Genomic DNA, 22,080 nt, shown 5'->3' with positions numbered 1-22,080 from the left:
AAATACCCACCATAAGTTGAGGCCAGATGACCGTTGTCTGCCTCCTGGGCCCGTAAACAACCATGTGAGGCAAAACTATCATAAAATCTTTACGTAAAGGATGTCTCGCAATCTTTTTTCATTGGCACATAATTAGTTTTTATTATATTAGCATTTATAATACCATTTACAAATTGTTGAACTTAAACTTACCATTAATTTTGTTTTGAAATGCTGTTCCGGAAGTGGTAGCTCCGAATACGAGTGGTTACATAATTCATTAGAACAGTGTTAGCCGCTAACCAGTTCAACTGAGCGACCTGGGAAATTATCGGGAAATCGACACCATTTTTCATCCTTCCTCTTGTGTTTCTTTTCTGTTGACGTAGACAGAACTGCACTACACTTTTTAGAGGGTTTGTGTCGGACGATCACTTAACTCCGGAATCGCAGAGTGACATCTTGACTGGCTTACCGCAGGTCTGTGGAACTATCAAACATCAACGCTAGCTAGCTGCTGATGTGTTTCCAGTCTTCCGTAGAGTCGTTGAAAGTCACTTTTACTATAATTGGAAATGGCATTTTAGTGCCAGGTGGATATTTGAGGCTATTTGCTGACAGAGAAGGCGCTAATGTAGCTAGTGACCACGATTGTACTTCACTTACGGTTGAAAGTAATTCGAACTGCGTGCCACAAAAATTGTTTTGCTTTTTGTGCTTGTTTATTACTGCAGTAGTACTATATAAACAGTTGGAGGATCAGTTTAAGTTTTGACCTTGTGAATTGGGCTGAAAACCCATCACATATGGAATGTTCAAAATCAATTATTGATTGTAAATTAGATCACAAACAAGACATTAAAGGCGTCTTTACTTAGTTTACTTAGCTGAGATTTTCTTGTGCCTTTAATAAAAAACTGAGAAAAATAAAGCCTTTCGTCAACTACTTTAGTAGTGTTCAAGTAGGATCAGGGTTGAGATAGCTTTGCAGTCTGCTTGGGTAGGGAAGAATTAAGTTCCGTTCAAACACTGTTGAAACAATAGTATTATCGGACGGAGTATTTAGGTTTTAAAATTTGTTTTTTTTTTTTCTTTTTTGTTGTTGTTTGTTTAAGTTTTTTCCTGTCACACAAAGACAGTCTGAATAAGGGTTCACAAGTGGGATTTTTCAGTGGGCGTGTTGAGGTACAGAAAACTCCGAATAGACGTGAATGCGGCATTAAAGTTAAGGCAACAGTTTGATCAATGATGAATGTACAATCTACAAAAATTAAATTGCATAAATAACAATTTTATGAAAAGCTGAACTCTAATTGTGTAAATCACCAGAAGAATAGTAATAATAATATATTGCTGTCATGAACAACATAAATGACTATAAGATTTAAGGATATCAAAAAGAAAACTTTAATTTTTTTTGCACCTATAGTTTTTTGAATGTATTAAAGCATTTTCAGTTTACAGTCGTAGATTTTGAATTGAATTAGATATGAATTCTTTTCCACCTTTTTGAAGGAAAATAATAATAAAGAAAACTAAAAACTTTGGAGAAACTGAATAAATACAATTTCAATGTCTATCTGCATCTAGACAGAGACATTTTAGAAATAATAACCTGTCCTACCCCTATTCCTGAACTTTTTTATGTTGTCAATGACTGTGAAAATTAATTGATTTAGCTGTTTGATGTTTAAATTTTGGAAAAATTGGTGTCCGCAGTTAAGAGTGATGTCAGCCCGCCTAGATTCTACCATCTTGTTTCACAATTTACTTGGACTCTGAATTCACACCAACTCACAGGAGGAGAGGTTTTGAAATAAAAGCAATTTTATACATATGTGTGTGTGTGGGTGTGGGTGTGTGTGTGTTTTAAATATTAATCTGGAATAAAAGGGATATTTATTTTAGGGCTGCCACTAATGATTAGTTTAGTTATTGAGTATTCTGACAATTAACCAGATAAATGCAGATGTGGAGCCTTCCAATGTTTGAAATACATAAAAGCATGCAAATAAACAAAAATGTTTTTAAGTAAGAAAATGAACATTTTATTGCCTAAAATGCAATCACAGCTTTACTTTACAGTTGCATCCTTTACAGATGTATCTTTTGTAACAAAGGATACAGCTGTAGCAAAAAAAAAAAATAATAATACTTCTAACATGTGAAAATATAAGCTCCTTATTTGTTTGCCTTAATAATAGAGTTCAAGGCTGATCTGTTGACTATTTTTGGATTAATAATTGGATAGCAATTATTAATTACTGTTTTGAGTTCTTTTTTTTTTTTGTTTTGTTTTCTTTTTCAGCGTTTGAAGGTGGTGAACCTGAAACCTGTCCACTTTAGGAGTTCTAGTTAGAACATATTAAGATACTTTTCTGGTAAAAGCAGCAAATCTTTATATTTTTGTCCAGTTTTGGCCTAACTGCTGCTCTGAGTATGATGCTCTTTCAGCATATGGCCCCTTTTTGAGTCTGTATGCTCCAATTTACAATTATTCGGTTACTAAATTAGTTGACAATTATTTCAGTAATTGATTAGTCACAATTATTCTGTTTAACCCATAGTTTATTTAAATTTCTGAGGCATATCTAGAGATGATTCTATTTTATTTCTAAAAACTGTATATATTTTTTGTTCAATTTCTCAAAGCTGATCTGGTTAAGCTTTTGCCTTCATGTTTTTCCAGGAGCTATCATGGCTCGTTGCCGAGATCTGTGGTCCAGGAACCTCCTGGCTCTCTCTCTGCTCTTCTACTTCCTGCTAACTTTAGATGTACACGCGCGTCCAGCCAACATGTCATCCTCCAAGGATAAGTCTCTGGCCTCTAAGGATGAGAACGAGATCCTTCCACCGGACCACCTGAATGGGTTAAAGATGGAAATGGATGGCCACCTTAACAAGGACTTCCACCAGGAAGTGTTCCTGGGGAAAGAGATGGACAACTTTGAAGAGGATTCAGAGCCAAAGCGGAACAGAAAGAAGCTCATTGAGATTTTTACCAAGTAAGAAATGTATTTCTGGCACTCTAGTCAGCTTGGAGTTTCTGTATTTCTGAGCTAGGCGCGATAAGATCAGTTTGCTGTAACACTGAAGGTCACGGCTGAAATTGCTAAACATTTCAATACTGAAACGAAAGAGTATCCTTTACTGTTCTTCATGAGGGGAATCAGCGATGGAAGCTGAAAGATAACCAATAAGATAAAAACAGCAGAAAGGTCAGTTATACAACATAAAAACTGTAATACAGCCAAAGTTAAAGCCAAGGAATCTAGTTAGGGGTGTGTTGCAATATTGGAATACTGCAGAAATACTGTGGTTTTGTAAATGCAGAGTCACAGTTCTGCTTGCTTCAGACCTCATTTATGTTGCACAGAAGATGATGGTGGAGGAAAATTTAAAGGGCCAGCTCAGTAACCACACACGTACGTCTGTATTCCAGGTAAATCTGTTGTGTTGGTTCACCTTTAATTAACGTGACAACTTAGAAACAAAAATGTTTTTAACTTTCTCTTAAATTCAGCCGAAATCAGTCTAGCAAAGAGAAAAAAAACGCATTTTTGAAACGTGATGACCTGATGACCTAAATGGATTCCATGGATTTCTTACAAATGACGCCGTTAAATGAAATTTGTGCAATTTTTTCTGAAGAAAGAATTGTTTTGTCAGAGTCCAAGAACAACCTGCAGAGTAAACAAAGTAATGTATCACTTCTAATAACTAGTCGCATTTCAGACCTCTACAGTGTCAGTTGTCTTGTTTTCTTAGTGTTTGTTACACCTTTGCAAAAGTGACAGTTATGACAGTTAAGTGATGAAATCTTGAACCACAGAAACTTCAGTTTAGAGCCTGTATTCTCAAAAATACTAAAAGTAGCTTCTACTGGCCTCTTTTAAGGACAGTTATTTGAATTTCCCAAATTGTAATAATTTAAATTTAACTATTCATAGGGATTGTGATGATGGCATTTGACAAAATGCAATGTTTTTTGTGTGTCTCATAATTGCTTGTGTTTCGTTTTTATCATGTAAAGCCCTCTGAACTGCCTTGTTGATGAAATGTGCTGAACAAATAAACTTGACAAATTTTCTTGGAGTTTTACCTCGGTAAGATCAAATTTATTCACAAAGCATCTTAGGCTTTAAGAGAAATCCTAATATGACAAAATGTTTGGAGTTGTGAGGAGAAACTTTAGTGAATTTAAGAGTGTCTTAAACAGGGAAGATGGTGGAACGACCAACAGAAAGACGAGATATAAAATAGATAGGCACTGCTCCTCTGTCTTGCTTGGTTTTCATGTGCTATATTTAAAATTTTTATATTGGCCATTTCGACAGATTAAACAGGTTTTTACAAGCAGGCAAACACAGTTAATTGCCGACAGTGGAGCGTCCACATTAACGTCAAATATTTGAGGTAGTAAAATGATCAGCATGGCAAGAAACGGCGACAAATTGGAGTAATGATGGTGATGTAAAAAGGTGCAATCAAGCGAGGGCGGCAACTAATTTGATTTTATTCTGATGATTAAAGCATACGAACCCTGCAAAGTTTTATTCATCTGACTACGACTGGATAATAAATCAATAACAATAGATGTTGATATAGGCATATGAAAGCCACACAGCATTCTGGGAGATGTAGGCAGAGGAAAACTTTAATAGCTCAATCTCTAATGGCCAGGTTAGCGGCATTAACTAACTCACTTACTCACTCTTTGGTTACCTACCAGCTCACTCACTCTTTGGTTACTTAGCAACAACCTTTTGAGTAACTGGCACAGCAGCAGTTTAAGGTTTTGCCACTGTGCCTCAATGCTACTTAAAAATAAACAGTGTGGAGTGAAAAATGTGGATAAAACAGCAAAGGTCATGCCACCAGTTTGGCAGTATTTCAGATATGATCGATACAGACTGAGACTCTTATACCTCTGAACCAGGAAGGGCATCCTAGTTGACCTTTTCTGTTCCCATTGTTGCTATTTTTGTTTTATAAGCTTGAGAAAAAGTTAAGACTTAAGATTTTTCTTTTGTGACTTCTCTCGTTCCAGAGTTGATGTCAACAAGGATCGGAGTGTGAGTGCCAAGGAGATGCAGCACTGGATCATGGAGAAGACGAAGGAGCACTTCAAGGAGGCCGTGGAGGAGAACAAGAACAGTTTCCGGGCCGTTGATCCAGATGGGGACGGTGAGATTCTCAGATTGATAAATATTTAAAATGTACTCATGAGCTAAATAGTTGTTTGTTTTTGCTATTTTTAGGTTACGTAACATGGAATGAGTACAAAGTCAAGTTTCTCGCCAGCAAAGGTTTTAATGAAACAGAGGTTACTGATAAAATAAAGAAGAAGGAAGAGCTGAAACTGGACGAGGAAAGTAAGTAGTTTTAATGGTTTGGTGTTAAATGACGAAAGGCTTTATATCTTTGTTATAAACCGTTTTTCTTGTTTTTATCCCTGCAGCTCAGGAGGTGTTGGAGAGCCTAAAGGACCGCTGGTTTCAAGCCGATAATCCTCCTGCTGACAAGCGGCTGGATGAAGAGGAGTTTCTCTCCTTCCTCCACCCTGAGCACAGCAAAGGCATGCTCAGATACATGGTGAAGGAAATAGTGCGAGACTTGGGTATGCTAACATTTTCTAAATCTTTGTTACATAAACCTGCTGTAAGTCTTCATTGGAGCTAACACAGATGGGGAAATTAAATGTAAAAGGCTGTTTTGTTTTGGTATCAAGGAACCAGACTTGCTGCAATCTTTAAAAATGCTAATTTTTAATGTTTCTAGATGTTTTATTTTTTTACAATAGCTGCTGATTGGCTGTGGTGCTGCAATTTAACCTCGAACCACTGGTAAAGGTCTAGCTGGTTCAGTTTCTATAAATAAATGACGTTGAAATATTAGATGTTAAAATGCTCTCTGGTTTTAATAATTACTGTATAACGAAGGATAATTTAAGCTAGAGATTCACCAATCAGATATTAATATCTGGATCGGTACCAATATCGGAAAAAAATCCAGCTCAGATGTCAGTGACAATGTGCAGAAGTATTCAAGCTAATTCTATGAGTTATGCTCTGAGCAATGTGTTTTATTAGATATTTTACATTATATTTAAAATTCCTATTTGCCCTTTCTGAACCATTTGAAAGGTTTGTTGCAATTTATTTTTTACTTGTTTGACCAAGATAGTCAATTCATTTTTTTTTCGTTTTTGTCAATTCAACTTTTTTTTGGGTATCGGATCGGTATCGGCCGATACTAAGCCTTAGATATTGGTATCAAAAGTGAACCAAGTGAATCAGTGCATCCCTGATTTAAGCTATGCTGAGTGTAATTTAAAGGTGTCCTGTGTTTCTTCTTCAGACCAGGACAGAGACTGGAAGCTGACCCTGTCGGAGTTCATCTCTCTACCTGTGGGCACCGTGGAGAACCAGCAGGGACAGGACATCGACGACGACTGGGTCAAAGAGAGAAAGAAGGAGTTTGAGGAAGTCATTGACTCGGACCGCGATGGCATCGTAACCATGAATGAGCTGGAGGTGAGTCACAGAAGGTCACTTTAACATTATCTTCCACTGATTACTATGTTGCTATAGCACTTTAGTATTGGTGCAATTAATGTTTATTACTAATGTTTCAGGTTTAGCATAACTATAATTTTAGGTCATGGTGGTCACCACTGACAATGCTTTCAAAATTTCTTTTCTATAATTTTGCTCAAATGGCTCAAATTTTAAAAAGGGTGTTCTAAATGTTCCCGTCTCTGTCTCCCAGGCGTACATGGACCCGATGAACGAGCACAACGCTCTGAACGAGGCCAAGCAGATGATTGCTGTTGCAGACGAGAACCAGAACCACCGTTTGGAGCTGGAAGAAATCCTGAGGTACAGCGAATACTTCACCGGCAGCAAGCTCATGGATTACGCCAAAAACGTGCATGAAGAATTCTGAGCACAAAACCTTCCCTCCTCCACACACACACACACGCGCACACGCACACACACACACACAAACCTCCTAAATTTGATTCAGGGACAAGTCAGGATCTGTTGTTTGTTTTATCCCATCACTGGCTTTTTTCCCCCAAACATTGAAAGTTAACACGATGTACTTTCTGTGCAACATCAAACGGTAATTTGGGGATTTTGTCTTCTCCAAATAAATTTCTTAAATTGTGAAATGTGTGTATATGATGAATTTTAGCCCAGATGGTACTGTTTGTGTTGGGTGGTGCAGCCATTTCACCAGCATGTCTATATACTGTGTAAATATTGACATTTGTTGCATAGCCATGTTTGTTGGAGAGAACAGAGCTAATTGGATGTAATATGGACAGTTAGTCTCATTTATAAGTCATTGCTTTGAGTTTTTTCTAAAATTAATTTCTGATGCTCTTCTGTGTCACAGTAGGAATAATTGGATTGATTAAAAACCTGTTAATGTTCCTAAAAGCTGCATCAGTAATATAGATATATATATATATATATATATATATATATATATATATATATATATATATATATATATATATATATATATATAGATAGATATAGATATCACATAGATATTCATTCAAACTAGCTAATTATAAAAAATAATTAAGAAAGAAATTAATATATTACCAGTGGTTGTTACTTTGATGAACAGAAAAATAAATTGCATCTGTATGCAACATGTCTATTTTCTTTTATAATGATTAAAGCTCTGACTTTTCCAACAGGAGCTTAACTTCTTTATACTTTTATTCATGTGGATGAAGATGGATTTTATTTATTGACTTGTTTAATTTTGAATGTTTTAATGCCTTGCACTTATTTACTTTGGGTGTCCTTGTGTTGGTTCCTCATAATTATTCAGGTTTCTGTGAAATTCTCTGTTTTGTTTATTTTTTAAGTGCATGAAGAAAAAAATTAAGTCCACATGAAGCGTTGGAGTCCATATGCTGCTGGTTGTGCTGTCCTCAGTTGTGCTGCCCTCGATTCGATTGTAAAATAAGATTTATAATAACAGAATGTTTTGGCTTTTTAAAATGTACAACAAATAAACATTTATCAACCAAAACACAACTCAATATTTTTAATGGCTTTATTTTCTGTGTAAAGAAGCAAACTGCTAAAAGAAGCTTTAGAAATCTGTATTAATCCTGTAGTTAACATATTAAGTTAAAAATTAGTGCATTTTTTTCAATGAAATCTGAATCTTTTATTCTATTATAAAACTGACAACATTCTAGATTTACTGTCTACACTGATACACGTTTCTACTTATATATTAAATACAAGTTTAAATGTATTCTTTTTTTCTACCATTAACTGACTTCTCCCAAAAACAATCGTAACAATTTAAATTGTAAATCAGTGAAACCATATTTGTAAACTCATTGTTAAATGTATTAATTTTTTAAAGTGCGGCTATATTGTAGTTGTTTAATACTTCTTTTTACATACTTTCATCAATGCCCTTTTGAAATCACTGTTGATTTTTGCCATAAGTTTCTGTTCAAACAAATTTCCAAGTTTTTTTCTAGAACATTTAAGATCAACACTTCTATTTTTGGAGGAAATGTACTTTTTAAAAAATATCCAATGCCCCTAATATGCATTGTACAGATTCATACTTACTCCACATTCACATAAAATTCTTTATAGAAACAAAATGCACAAACTTCCCAGTCTTCAATTCAGTATGGAAATTAACTACCAATTGCAGAGAAAAATGTTTAACTTGTTAAACTTTACAGAAATGTTTAGAAAAATACACCAGTGCAGATGATCTGCAGCAGTTACATCTTAGTGGCTAAAGATGACAGCGACAGGTAAGATATCTTTGGCTTATAACAATCCGCAGAACCTCGCTTTAGAAAGAAATGTTGAACTGTTCCTTTAAAATCACAGAGGCAGATTTATATTTTTGAGATTTTATTGCATACATACAGGTCCAGGATCACTGTGTTTCTCTCTAATGTTGCACATTAATGTACAGACAGCCATCACATTAACAAACTGATGCTTCGCTTTGAAACAGCAGCATCTGAACATTAATTTATCTTTTAGTTAATTCTCATTGTCAGGTTTGCGTCAAATCAAATGCAGTAATTTTTTTTCCCTACAGACTTCTACCTGATTAAGACGTTTGGACAGTTTACTTCACAGACACCACTTCACAAAACAAAAACAAACATTCTTCCAAAAAAATGAACACGTGTGTTGTATAAATTTCAAATCTGACTGAAGAACCGGTTACAAACTTCTGCTGAGATCTACTCCCATAACGTGGCCTCTACGGGATGTTTAAGTCCTGAATTCATCCATAACACACGGCGTCTTTCAATACAATTAACCTTTGACCCCAAAGGTTGTATTCAGTCACATATAAAACACCGACACATCAGTACACAGCACGGTATGTTAACTTTTTTTGTTTTTGATTAAAAGTTAAAATACATACACACTACATTCATTACTGGAACATCTTAAAATAAAGCCTTCTGTCTGGTGCTTTGGTTACAATTATCCCTTTTTTTATAGACAATTTTGTTTACAGCAACTTCATAATCCTTTTTACTTGTTGCTTCTGTCGTTTTATTTATTTGGGGTATTTAAAATGTCTTCCAGTTATGGTGTTAAAATTTCTTTCAAAATTAAAGTTTATTGCTCTTTGAGAGGTTGTGCTTGCGTTATCATTGCACGTCTTGAAAATGGTCTTAAAACAAGCATGCTGTTTATTGCAGTACCTTCTGGGACAATTTATCATCTACCAACTGTGTTATTATGACAGGCCTATTTCTTAATTAGCCTAATTCAATTTTATTTAGGGGTTTTAAAGAACCAATGGATGGCATTTTTTCCTTTTTAAGATTATGCACTATCTTGTGCTGAGGATCACATAGAATCTCCCCAAAAAATTAACTTAACATGACAAAGCTTGAGGGTTGTGTATATTTTTGTAATTATGATGATGGTTTTGAAATCGCTGCTACCTGACTGAGGTTAAGAGGTTGAGCTCTGCTGGATGCTGCGCGCTGATGGCGATCGGTGCTGGAATCTCCTGATCGGCATGACGACTGAGCCGACGCCCTCTTGGACTTAGCAGAAGCTCCGACTGCAGGATCTGTTGGTGCAGAGCCAGAGAGGAAGCTGAGAGGCTGGGCAATAAGGCTTAGAATAAAATCTTTTTTATACCAGATCCGATTTAATCAATTAAATTAAATCAAAGATATTTTCAAAATTGTCTTTCATTTCAATCATCCTTTGTGTGAGTTTTAAGATAGAGTACAGAGACGAGGTTGTTTATCTATGACAACATAGACACAATATTAGCAGAAAAAGGCAGGATTTGACGTGACTACATCAGTTTGTGTGAAATAGACTCAGTTGTTTGCATAATCATTTCAAAGTCCTTCTACACATAATAATTTGATATTAAATATTATCTAGAAAACTTATAACAGAGTAACATTTTAGTTTTTTGTTATATTTTGTGTTGTTAATAAAAAAGACTTTCTATATTTTCCACATATTACAACTTTATTCTCATATTTGAATTAAATAAATCTGATACTTTGTCATGAAGTTGACCTAAAAAAATAGTATGTGCAAAAAGATGAGAAAAAAAATCCTGAATTTCCAAAAATCAAAAAATTTGATTCATTGATCAAATCTATGTGTCACCCAGCCTTAAGCTGATGCAAGCAGTATCTAGAAGATTTTTTTTTAAAAAGGGTGTATTCTTAATAAATAACAGGGTGAACTGGACCTGGGGCTGCTGCTGGCTTGGTGATTGCGCTCTCAGCAGGCTGAGGCTTCACAGAGGGCATGACGACGGCCAGAGACTTGGAGGGCTGGGAGTTGGTCTCAGGGCTCAGCGGGCTGCTGGTGCTGGAAGAGTCGGAGTCGTGGGAGTCGTGCACCGTCACACAGCTGATCACGTTTGTTCTCTGGCTCGTTCCGGAGCTGCAAGAGTGAAGCACCATTTACAGGATTTGTATGTTTTTCTCACAGGTGAACTCGAGCACTTTTCAAGCATTTTGAAGATAAGTTTTCTAACTTTTCCAGCACCAACACTTTGGATATTAAAACAATAAAAATTAACCAAAGAAGACAGTTTTAATTCACTATTACACAACATAATTTGTTAATGTTATTAATTATGTCTTATGATTGTATTTGAGATTCTACAGCAGAATAAACTAAAACATTACAAAATTGTATGTTTTGAAAAATCTCTCTCACACTCAGATTATACACCTGACTGGTCCGACGACAAAACACATTTCAAATTCCCCAATTTCAGTAACTTTGCTTAAAGTTTAAAGTATAAAACAAACTTTATTTTAATTACACAGATCAGTAGGTTATTATGAATAATAAATATTCCTTTCATTGAAACAATCCAAACCAATCATGCTAAGTTAAATTAGCTTCTTTCTCAAATGTACGTTTAAACACAATATGCACAGAAAGTCAAAGGAAAAAATTGTCTAGAAGTACATTTTGGCAAAAAACAGAAATTTTGAAATTAATCTCAGAAATTTTCTAGAAATAAAACAAGGACATTTCTGAAATAGAAAAAAAACTCAGTTTTTTGCCAGAAATGTACTCCTTATTTTCTATCAACAATGGTCACAATATGCCATTGTAGATAATACGATGAATGTGATAATACCTGGTTTCAATCGTAAATAACACTTTCCAATTCCCTGCATTTACTTTTCATATCATTTGGCTTTGGAGTCCTAAACACAAAGTAAACAAAACTGTCTCTGGATATTTGAGGGTTGATGTAAAACAAGGATCTTGAAAAGCATATTTGTGAAGGTTACGTCTCAAGTTCAGCTCACCAGGCAGCCATGACCTTCGTCTCGCCCTCGTCCTCCGAGTCGCTGTGGATGGTGATGATGCTGACGGCGGGACTCGGCGTGTCAGAGATAACGATGGGCTGAGACTGGTCACCGGGGAAAGAAGCGCTGTGGACGACTGTGGAAGCTGAATGCAGCCTGAAGGGGAGGATAAAGAGCATTGTCAACAAGAAAACTTTTCAGATACAAGGACTAAAGCTGTTCTTATTATCCACAATGCAGTTGTTCTGTCCCTGCGACCTCTTTGATATTTTCTTGAAAAATCAGTTGCCTGCATATGTTACACTTTCTAGAAAAAATTATATTTTCGGACTGTGGGAGCCATAAAATCTTAAAGCCTCAACAATATTAGGAAAACTTTCTGATTGTTTTGTTTAAAGCACTAAATTAATGGGTAAAGCACACTTCTACAGATTTTACATAAATCATGATTGAAAACATGAATACTTAGTTGCAAATTTGCTCCAAATTATTTATTAAAATTACATTTTTAAAAATACTTTATTCTAAAAGGCATTTAAATGTCATTGTATTGTGACTGCGTTCCAATGAACCTTATTTGTCAGATTAAGAGAACCTTTCAGAATAATTATTAAGCAAGTCTGAAATCCACTTCTATTTTCAAAATAGGTGTGGGCATTTATCATACCGTTTATCATTTATCATGATAATTTCCATATGGCAAGAATTTTGATTTATAGTCATTATCATAAATTCCAATTAATGATTAACAAAAACAAAAACTGTTCGGATTGTTATTTTTACTATTTTCTCCACTGTTTGTTCAATAAGATTATCAATAAATACCAACATATTTGAATATATAATTACTGCTATATTGCTGTGTGCAGTTTAGTAATTCAAGTCACACTTCTTTATGAGACTTGTGTATGATTGTTGTTTCACGCAGTCACAACCATAGTTACCTAAAAAGGTAATAAAGTGATCTTATCATCGCTTTTGTCGCCATGACAATAGCAGCACAAAATATTGTGATAAAACTTTAAACCCACATCATAAACCACCACTATTGGTTTCATGTAATATTCTTATAGGTTTTCTTTTTATCTGTAAACAGAAAATCCTCATGATTAAGAATTGAAAACAACCATCTGTGTGTAATTAATCTATATCTACTGATCAATAATATTCTGATTTATTGGTATGGTCTGTATATATTTGTGAGTTTAAATCCAGTAATATTCTCATTCTACTCAGACACCTGGCTCTGCTGTCTGCATGTCGGCCCTTCGACCTCTTGCCCTGCTGAGATCTGGCGTGAGCAGCCCCTGAGCTGTGGTTCTGCATGCTGGCATGACGGTTAACGCCAGAGTCCTGCTGGCTGACGCCGTCGTACTGGTTACCATGACGACCCCTGGGGGGAAGGATTAAAAAAAACTTCTATAAACAACTTATAAACAACTTTATTATTGACAAGCTGTATATTATTGTTTAGATCTGGAAAATTTGCTGCATGCGCACAACGCTGGAAGGCTAAAAGACGATTATTTCACTTTCCATTTTACTGTTTTACTACTGCGCTGCTGCAGTAGAACATTAACAAAAAGAAAAGTGGAGCTGTAAGAATTGCAATTAGAAGCAAAGCACTGCATCCCTTTATCTTTTCGATATCACGCATGCATTTAAGATTTAGCATGTTATGTTGACAGTCATTGTCGGCGAGAAGTTTTTTTGCGGGACTTTGTGCACGTGACGTCACATTGCAACGTGTCTATAAGTGCTCATACATCGCGGAGTCGTGAGCTGAACCTACCTCCACCCAGCAGCCTGTTGGCCATCAGGCACTGGAGCCCCTACGGGCGAGTCGGGCACCACGGCCTGGCCCGGGTTGTGGATGGACATGGCAGGCATCTGCTGCCAGGTAGAAGGGATGAGGATCTGCTGAGTCCCTGCCGGCCAGCCCTGCTGTTCATTCACATAAACAAAAAAACAAAACAAAAAAAAACATTTAGTTAAACACAGAAGTTCACATCGGTTCTGGAAGGCAGGGTGACTCACCTGTGTCAGCATGCTGGGCTGGAGGTGGAGAGACTGGGAGGACTGGTTCTGAGCGACCAATGGTACTGAGCTGTCCATTCTTACTGGGTAACCAGAAGGCTTATTGGTGGTTTGGAGACCTAGGTGGAGAAAACAAGCATATCCCAAAAGAAATTATTTCTGAACTAGAGAGCATTGGAGAAGAAAAATATTTTAATCTTCTTCAAAACCCAAACATTCTCTCACCCTGGATGGTTGGAGGGCAGACGATGAGTGTCTGCTGGAACGGTTCTGTTTGGGCGCAGAGCTGGGTGGGTCGGGTCTGCAGAGGAACACTCTGCTGGGTCAGACCCGGGATGTTGATGGTGGCCTGCTGGTAGAGACCCGGCTGATAGTTAAGCAGCGGGACGTTGCTGCTGAGGGACAGAGACTGTCCCCCTGTGGACGCCATCTGAGAGACACGACAGAAAAATGTTCTCAAACATCAGCTGGCACTGCACAGCAACACAAAAAATAAAATCAATACTTCAAAATAAAAATGGGTGGAAAATAAAATCAAAACTTCAAAATAAAAAAAGGGTGGAAAATAAAAACAATACTTCAAAATAAAAATGGCTGAAAAATAAAATCAATACATCAAAATAAAAAAAGGGTGGAAAATAAAATCAATACATCAAAATAAAATATTGCTGGAAAACACACCTTTAAGCATGTTGATTTTGAAAAACATAATTACAAAATAATAAACAAAATCATGTATGGCTGGTTAGCTCAGTTGGTTGCAGCGTGATACTCATGAAGCCAAGGTTATGGGTTCAATCCCCACACTGGCCAATTGAAACATAAAGTCTTTCACTAAATCAACTCTTCAAAGTAGAAGGAAGCTTCAAATTAAACCATAATTCATGTTCATTTTGAAAAACTTTAGAAGTTCACTGCTTTTGTCAAGATCATGTAAGTTTTTCTTACATTGATGATAACTCAGCATCACGTGTGGCTGGTTAGCTCAGCTGGTCAGAGTCGGGTACTTATGATGCCAAGGTTGTGGGTTCAATCCCTACACTAGCCAACTGAAATATAAAGTCTTCAGGAAATCAATTCTTCATAATAGCAGGAGGCTGTATATTAAACCATTATGCACATTGATTTTGAAAAACAATAGAATATGAGCTCTTTACTCAAATCTTCATTGTGGTAAGATCATGTAAGTTTTCTTAAATCCATGGAAATACAACATTATGAGTTACCATGTATTTAAGAAAACCCTGCAGATAAAAAATTTGGACGTTCCCACCTGATTGTGTTGGTTAAGCTGACTGCTGAATGTGACAGTTAGGTTGGCGGCTGCGCTCGGAGTGCTGCTGCTGGCAAACATGTTCTTCCCGTTCTCAAATGCGCTACATCTGCGTTTGCATATGTCCATGTTTTGGAAACAAGACTTCACACTGGTAGATGAAAAGAAAAAAAAAGTTGTATAAATTGGCAAGCAAAATAAGTTTATAACATATCTAGATTGATAGATCTGTTTACTGTGAGCTGTGGGGGAAGTGCAGCAGGTGTGTCATGGTAACAAAAGGATGATTCAGCGTCTTCATGGGTGTGATCCTCTTGTCTGCGTCGAGAGTAAGCATCTTTTTCAGCAGGTCAATGAACTCCCGTCTGTCGGCCTTCTCCGCCAGGATGTCCGTGCCCTCCAGGCTGGTCATGTTTACCTGCAGGAGAGTCAATATTTGTAAAATATCCCACAGCAATCCTGGCAACCCAAAACTCAATGACCATATCATAAATTTACATTTATACCTGCATCATATCATCCAGGCAATTGAAAATGTATTTTCTTGCCTCCTTAGATTTGATGCCCATCTCTGCCTCATGCTCAGCAGGTGTCTGCAGGGGAAGAAGAAGAACTCCTTAATATTGTAGATAAATCTAAACTGTGCCAAAAAAAACAAAAAAACAGTGGAAGCACTGACTTTGAGTCTCCAGAGAGGGTAGCTCGAATCGGGGCCTCGGTTGAAAAAACGACTCGTCTTGGTTCCTGCACTCAGCAGGTACTCTGCTGGGAGACCCTGTGTCTGGGAAATATACCGGATCTGGGGAGAGAGCAGTGCAAGGAAGCTTTACACACATGCAGCCTCATTTTTTTTCCTTTAAAACACCAAGACTTACAAGGTATTTTTGGGAATACAGTTAAAGTTGGTTAACAGCATAAAACAATATGCTAGCATAGTCAAGGGCAGTACTATTCGGTAGCTCAGGGGCATTGAATACAAATGCATGCAACAAAATGATTATAGAAACACATTACAAGTTTTCCCCCATATCAATTATACTCATGCAAAAACACCCCAAGTGCATAAAATGTGAAAAGCTTCCCAGGATGGAAATATTTCCAGACATAGTACATTTTTACACTGTGCAACTGACCCATTCAGATCTGTAGAACAAACAGTAAAGCTCAACCCACAGGTTTAAAGGAGACTTATTATGCAAAATTCTAATTTTGCATGTTGTTATACTTCTAGTTGGGTCTCAACTGCTTCTAAAAACAGGCCAATCAATTTTTTGATGTTTTTTTGTGTCTGGAAAATAAGCCCTTTCAAAAACCTCCCAATTCATAGGTCACAATTGACGGGCACTGAACTGTTACCTAGCAACCCATGCTGAGCTCCAGGACATTTGGTCAGCTGGTTTTTCCACTGTATGTCATGGAAAAGACTATTGATGATTTATCATCCAGAAACCACTTGCTGCATTCTTGTTGGTTGTGTAGGAAGCTCTACTTCTGCTTTTCAACTATGCAAATTTGTACAATTGTGCCTCTGTTTGCAGAGAAAGTTATTTGGATTTAAAGTGACAAGTACCCCTAAGTCAGAGTCAACTTAACCTGTTCAAGGAAGCATAATAGGTCATCTTTAATACAATTCCCTCTGTCAACAAAAAACATCTATGAAGACCAATTTTTTTCTGTTGATTATAAATAGATTTGGCCCAATGTTCCTCAGCCTGAAAGAATATGTAACCTGAATGATCTGAATGGGTCAGGAAGCACATGAAAACTCCTTTACAGTACATAGCATGTGCAGGTGGTGCAGACGACCTGGTCGTACTCTGATGCACCGGGATAAAGGGGCCATCCCAGAAACAGCTCAGCAATGACGCACCCCAAAGACCACATGTCGATCGCTTCGCAGAAAGGGAGACCTAGGATAATCTCTGGAGCTCTGCATATACACAATTACACCAAGTTATTCACATATGAACTGAATTAACTTAGAAATTAAAGAAACCTTTGGTGTGGATCAGATTCCTGACCTGTAATATCTGGACTGGAGGTAGGTGGAGCACACTGCTTTGGAAACATGGCTGGCAGAGCCAAAATCGATCACCTTCACCCTGTACGGCTGCCTCAGAGGGTCAACCAGCATGATGTTCTCTGGTTTTAGGTCGGCGTGGATCAGCCCCAGGCTCTTCAGCTTCATCAGCGCCGTGGCGACCTGCTGCAGGATGGGCCGAATGCACTTCAGCATCAGAGGGCTGAACTTGCTGTGCTTCAGGAAGTCGTAAAGGTTCTGCTCCAACATCTCGAACACCAGGCACGTGTGGTTCTTGTGTTGGAAACACTCGTACGAGCGGACAAAGTTGAACTCATCTGCGTTCTCTGTGCTCAGTCTGCTAAGGATGCTCACCTGTCCGTGGAGGAAAGACGGGGATAAGCGATTCATAGAAGGTCTCAACTACAAAATAATTACTAGGACCAGGCTGTGAGAAGTTTAGTTTAATTATGAGACTATAGTCATGATATTAGCTTAAAAAGTCTAAAGATCAAGAGAAAAAAGTTGTTTTAATAAGAAAAAAAGCTCATGTCAAGATCTGACAAGTCTGTGTGGTTCTTTCTTCAAAATGGACAGTTGTCTGTTTCTATTTATTATCAGTTATGAAAGTATTGTCAGTTTGTTCAAATTATTTCCATACTTTCCATGCCAATGTGTAAAAGACTAAGTATTTCTATTAAGTATTATCTGTAAAACTTATACCAAAGCACAATGCTCAGCAATCCTCATTTAAATTACTTGCTATATTCCATGCCGTAGTCCTCATAAAATTACTACTTCTTGCATAATTTAGATTATTTTCTATTACTTTATTCTCATAACTAAAATTAAAAAATCATAGCCTGTACTTAATATAGAGTTGACCTGAATTAAAAGTCCAAATAAATAGAAGGTTTAAAACATGCTTGTGATGTTTTAATGCTGCCCTTAGTGGGCTGACATCACTCAGCTATGAAAATACAATGAGCAGTGGTGGAAAAATCTAAATTTTCCAAAAATTAAATCTTCAAATATTTGATCAACCGATCTATCAACACTGCTAAATTTGAAATATTCAGCACAACAAACTCACCTCTATTTGCCCCTGTCGTGCATAAGACGGGTGGTTCTTCAGTATTTTAATGGCCACTATCTCATTGGTGCCCCGCTTCCAGCATTTTGCCACCTGCCCAAAGGTGCCCCGCCCCAGAAACTCAAGCACCTCATAGCTGTTGGACATGGAGCACAGGATCTCATGTTGGACCAACTGGTAATCGCCCTCGCTGTGGGAGTTGCTACTTTTGGTGGTGGAGGTGGAGTGAGCAATGGACTGAGCTGTGGTGGTTCCCCCGCCGCCGCCGGCACGGTTCGACGCCACAGGTGCCGAAAGCTCCTCTAGTATCTGTACGCTGTCGCTGCTGTCCACCTCCTCGCTCTTCCTCTTCAAGCTGTACTGTTTTTGGTAAAGCTCGCAGTGTTGGGAGGAGGAGCCTGCATCCTTAATGTGCCGGCTGGAAGAGGTGGAAGAGGAGGAGGAGGAAGCAGGTCCTCGAACGCTTCCTGTGCTGTCTGCAGCTCGCACCACCGTCTGCTCCCTCGAGCCGGCTGTAGGGGGATGGACCTGGTTGGAATTGTACACCAGGTCAAAGTTAGAGCCAGAAGTGGAGGGGGCAGCTGCCTGCGAAGGGCTCTGCTGATAGTAGCCACTGTCCGCCAACCGGTTGGAGACATCCCAATTGGGGTTCTCCACTTTGAGCCTCTTTGGCCGAGAGTAGGCACTGGAGGAAACAGAGGGGGAGGAGAACACCTGGAGCTGCGAGGACATTTCTGCAGATGGGATTGAGACAAAGTGGATACTTTTGAACAAATTCGGTTTAAATGTCAGAAAAAGGCCTGAATTATTCTATTTTTAATTAACTACAAGCACGTTTAAAATACAGCTAGCTACAAGATAGCTATTGGCACAGGGGCTTAGGAGTTTGCCCAGGATTTGTATATTTTTCTCACAGTAAAATTCAAGTAATTGCAACCTTTTATCAAATGTTTCCAGCAGCACACTTTGAAGATAAAACCAATACAAATGAACTAAAGGAGACAGTAATAATATCTTGTTATACTATTCTATGTAGTAGGGACAAAGAAAAACAAAATATTAGAAAATTTAAAGTTTTAAGTATTATACTAATTTTATGCTAATCCTGCATAATACTTAATGTTCACTATTGAAAGTAAACATTCTTATGTTAACATATTAGAATTTAAGTGAATGAGAGAACGAACTCCTTATAGCATATAGTTTCCAATTATTATTGTTAGTGTAATAAACACTAATAAATGGAGTAGTAATTCCTATTAGTAGCACTTTCGCTATTGATAGCATAGCCTAACTTTAGCCTAGTCCTGAACAGCCCTGAGTTTTTTTTAGTCTAAAATATTTAGACTTTCAGCATTGCAGACAGTGTTAGGTACTATTATCTAATATGCTTACATTATAAAGTTAACATTTCAAACTTATTACAATAAACTTTGAATACCTCTAGTGCTGTGCTGAACAATATATAAAGTGTTTTGTCACCCAAATGAAATCAAATCTAAAGGTGTAGTATAATTTGTAATAGAAACAAATGACTGTTGTAGATTTAGCAAATGTCTGCACAGAATACCTGTTGAAATATTACTGCTGAAATCTTGAGATGATGTGGCTGATGAAAAGATCTCAGCTGAGGCCCACGGAGTTAAAATTAGAAATAAGTCCTAAAATGCTATATATTATCGGTTTACTACGTTTTGGTTTTCTAAGGTGTTGAACATAATGTTTATTCAATTAAATGTACACAGTGACCAAATTGTCTCACTCTCCCCACCCCCATCTTTCATTTGGTGTTTATGTAAATCATTCCTCTCCTAATTGCAAGATCAGGTTATGGTGATTTTTTTTTTCTGTTAATAGTTGTGAACTAACCAGAATAAAACTTTTGATTTACTACTGCAGCTCTAATTTCCACGTTCTGGTAAACTGATTAACGTTTCCATTTTAGTATGTCGTTACTGTGCGTTTGTGTTTGTACACATAAAATGAAGTAGCCCAAGTATCCCTTTTAGACCTTATCATGCAGGGAATCTCCAGTTTTTTATGCTAACTTCCTGGGTGTATGTTTTAATAAGCTATAAGACATTTATATCAAAAGACGCAAGAGTGATGCTCTGCAACCCTCTGCATTTTTGCCCCAGTAACCCACAAGGGACAAACCAAAAATATTAAATTACTTATGTTATTGCTATTCAACAGTAATGCACATAAATAAATATAAAAAATAAACTAAATGTTGCTATGCTCAAAGCAAATGTAAGTGTAGATGAAAAGGTACTTACAAAGAAAAGAGCTGCACACCAATACATTATGTCAAGTTCAACCAATATCACATGAACCTACACAAATTTCCGTCTCCAGTGTCTACTGAGCCAGAATAAAATAAAGCACCAACAGAGGATGACATTACCTGGATTTGTTGAACGAGCACACCGTCGCCAATCTGACATCTAAGGCCTCAACATATTCCAGCCGGACTCTGTGCGCCGCTGCAGCGAATCAGCTGAGCCCTGCGCAGCGAGCGAAGCAGGGACTAGCTAAGCTAATAACAGCCGGCTACGAGTCATATCTGACCCGAGTCCACAGGCGCATCGTGCATCCAACGAGCAAAACCTCCACTGTGACAGTGAAGATGTCACATATTTTTACGATAAGCAGCGGAGCCTGGACCGAGCACCATCTTCACGGATCGTCGGCCTGCTTCCTGCCTTGCGGACGAAACCAACTGCAAGTCATACTGGAAGTAACCAAAGATTGTCTATTTTAGCCATATCAGTCACTTCTTAGCGCTTGAACTTCATCGCAAACTCATGGTAGTAAAACTGCCAAAGATCGTCTATTGCGACCACATATCTTCCTCATCTCTTCTTCAATCAAATCACACATACAGTCGAATATTGTTCGCGTATGATTCTCGTAATTTTCTTTTTTTTTCTTTTTTTCTTAGTTTGGCCTATCCGTCGTAATCATTTAGGCGAAAGCGTTGTAATTTTCACAAGGCTTTTGTCCATTACATTATTTAAAACAAAAATTCAACTTTTTGCTTAAATTAATAATTTTTGAAATATGAAATTCAAATATTTTTTGTATCAATATCACCCTATTTTTCCGGAGACTTGAAAAATAATCAGACCAAATTCTACCTCTCCTAAGACCTTTTAGGACTGTAATGTAAACACTTGGCACTCATTTTGTTCCAATTTAATAAAGAATAAATTAATTAATTTAAATTTAAGAAATTATTACAGAATTGATTAATTTTTTAACTTCCATTTGAATTATCCAATTGATTTAACAAATGTAATAAAGTTTGTTTTGTTTTATTTATTTATTTTGAGATTTTTTATGGTATCTACTGGCCTTGTTATGCAATAAAGGAGCAGGAAATAAGAGAGAGAGCGAAGGGGAATACATGCATACAGAATTTTGGGTTTCTTTTCAAAATGTGCAACCCATAATCATCAAAATAATTAATTAAACAAAATAACATCAGCTTCACTTTCTGAAACGAGTGGCAAAAAATAATCTTCCACTTTTTTGAACCACGCAAGTAGTCTTTCACACTGTGAAATGATAGACTTTGGATTTACCAGAAATAATCATGTAAAGTTTAAACCATCTGAAACCAATAATTTATTCTTGAAGTTCATTATTAATGTATTTGTATCTTGACATTGAGGCGAGCTGCTGCAGATAAACACACAAAAGGTTCAGATAGTTATTGACATCTGTAAAATGTTCTTGAAACCCATCCATCCATCTATCCATCCATCCATCTATCCATCCATCCATCCATCCATCTATCCATCCATCCATCCATCTATCCATCCATCCATCCATCCATC

At 37.2% G+C, this 22,080-nt stretch overlaps 2 protein-coding genes and 1 non-coding gene across 4 annotated transcripts; 2 read left to right on the top strand and 1 right to left on the bottom strand.

The window, feature by feature from the left end:
- Nucleotides 1-249: 249 nt before the first annotated feature.
- On the top strand, nt 250-8,042 carry sdf4 (stromal cell derived factor 4). Its single transcript, XM_044117278.1, has 7 exons — nt 250-459; nt 2,669-2,984; nt 5,030-5,166; nt 5,241-5,354; nt 5,441-5,599; nt 6,340-6,515; nt 6,751-8,042. The coding sequence occupies exons 2-7, from the start codon at nt 2,677-2,679 to the stop codon at nt 6,925-6,927; spliced, it is 1,071 nt and encodes a 356-aa protein (XP_043973213.1). The 5' UTR covers nt 250-459; nt 2,669-2,676; the 3' UTR covers nt 6,928-8,042.
- A 1,868-nt stretch (nt 8,043-9,910) lies between these two features.
- On the bottom strand, nt 9,911-20,983 carry hipk1a (homeodomain interacting protein kinase 1a). 2 transcript variants are annotated; one of them, XM_044117266.1, is made up of 15 exons: nt 20,646-20,983; nt 18,239-18,972; nt 17,147-17,520; nt 16,932-17,055; nt 15,805-15,924; nt 15,632-15,718; nt 15,362-15,543; nt 15,126-15,276; nt 14,078-14,282; nt 13,853-13,971; nt 13,608-13,756; nt 13,056-13,208; nt 11,816-11,971; nt 10,732-10,928; nt 9,911-10,086 (listed from the first exon to the last, which is right to left on the bottom strand). In XM_044117266.1, exons 1-15 carry the CDS (start codon nt 20,683-20,685, stop codon nt 9,926-9,928), a joined length of 2,952 nt encoding a protein of 983 aa, XP_043973201.1. In that variant the 5' UTR covers nt 20,686-20,983; the 3' UTR covers nt 9,911-9,925. The 2 variants fall into 2 exon arrangements, with proteins under 2 accessions (XP_043973201.1, XP_043973192.1); XM_044117257.1 differs by having other exon boundaries at nt 13,608-13,759; nt 20,646-20,982.
- trnai-uau lies at nt 14,827-14,900 on the top strand. The gene has a single exon. It is a non-coding gene; the product is annotated as a tRNA-Ile (tRNA).
- Nucleotides 20,984-22,080: the final 1,097 nt, after the last annotated feature.

The sequence above is a fragment of the Gambusia affinis genome, linkage group LG01, assembly GCF_019740435.1.
Source record: "Gambusia affinis linkage group LG01, SWU_Gaff_1.0, whole genome shotgun sequence".
NCBI classification, from domain to species: Eukaryota; Metazoa; Chordata; class Actinopteri; order Cyprinodontiformes; family Poeciliidae; genus Gambusia; species Gambusia affinis.
Note: the sequence above shows the minus strand (reverse complement) of the source record. Positions and strands in the feature narration are given on the sequence as shown.

Coding starts and splice junctions, on each gene's coding strand:
- sdf4 (XM_044117278.1), top strand. CDS start 2,677: ATGGCTCGTTGCCGAGATCTGTGGTCCAGGAACCTCCTGGCTCTCTCT. Junction 5,600..6,339: donor GGAAATAGTGCGAGACTTGG/GTATGCTAACAT, acceptor TTTCTTCTTCAG/ACCAGGACAGAGACTGGAAG. Junction 6,516..6,750: donor TAACCATGAATGAGCTGGAG/GTGAGTCACAGA, acceptor TCTGTCTCCCAG/GCGTACATGGACCCGATGAA.
- hipk1a (XM_044117257.1), bottom strand. CDS start 20,685: ATGTCAGATTGGCGACGGTGTGCTCGTTCAACAAATCCAG. Junction 10,929..11,815: donor ACGAAGGTCATGGCTGCCTG/GTGAGCTGAACT, acceptor TCACTCTTGCAG/CTCCGGAACGAGCCAGAGAA. Junction 10,087..10,731: donor CAAGCCAGCAGCAGCCCCAG/GTCCAGTTCACC, acceptor CTGCACCAACAG/ATCCTGCAGTCGGAGCTTCT.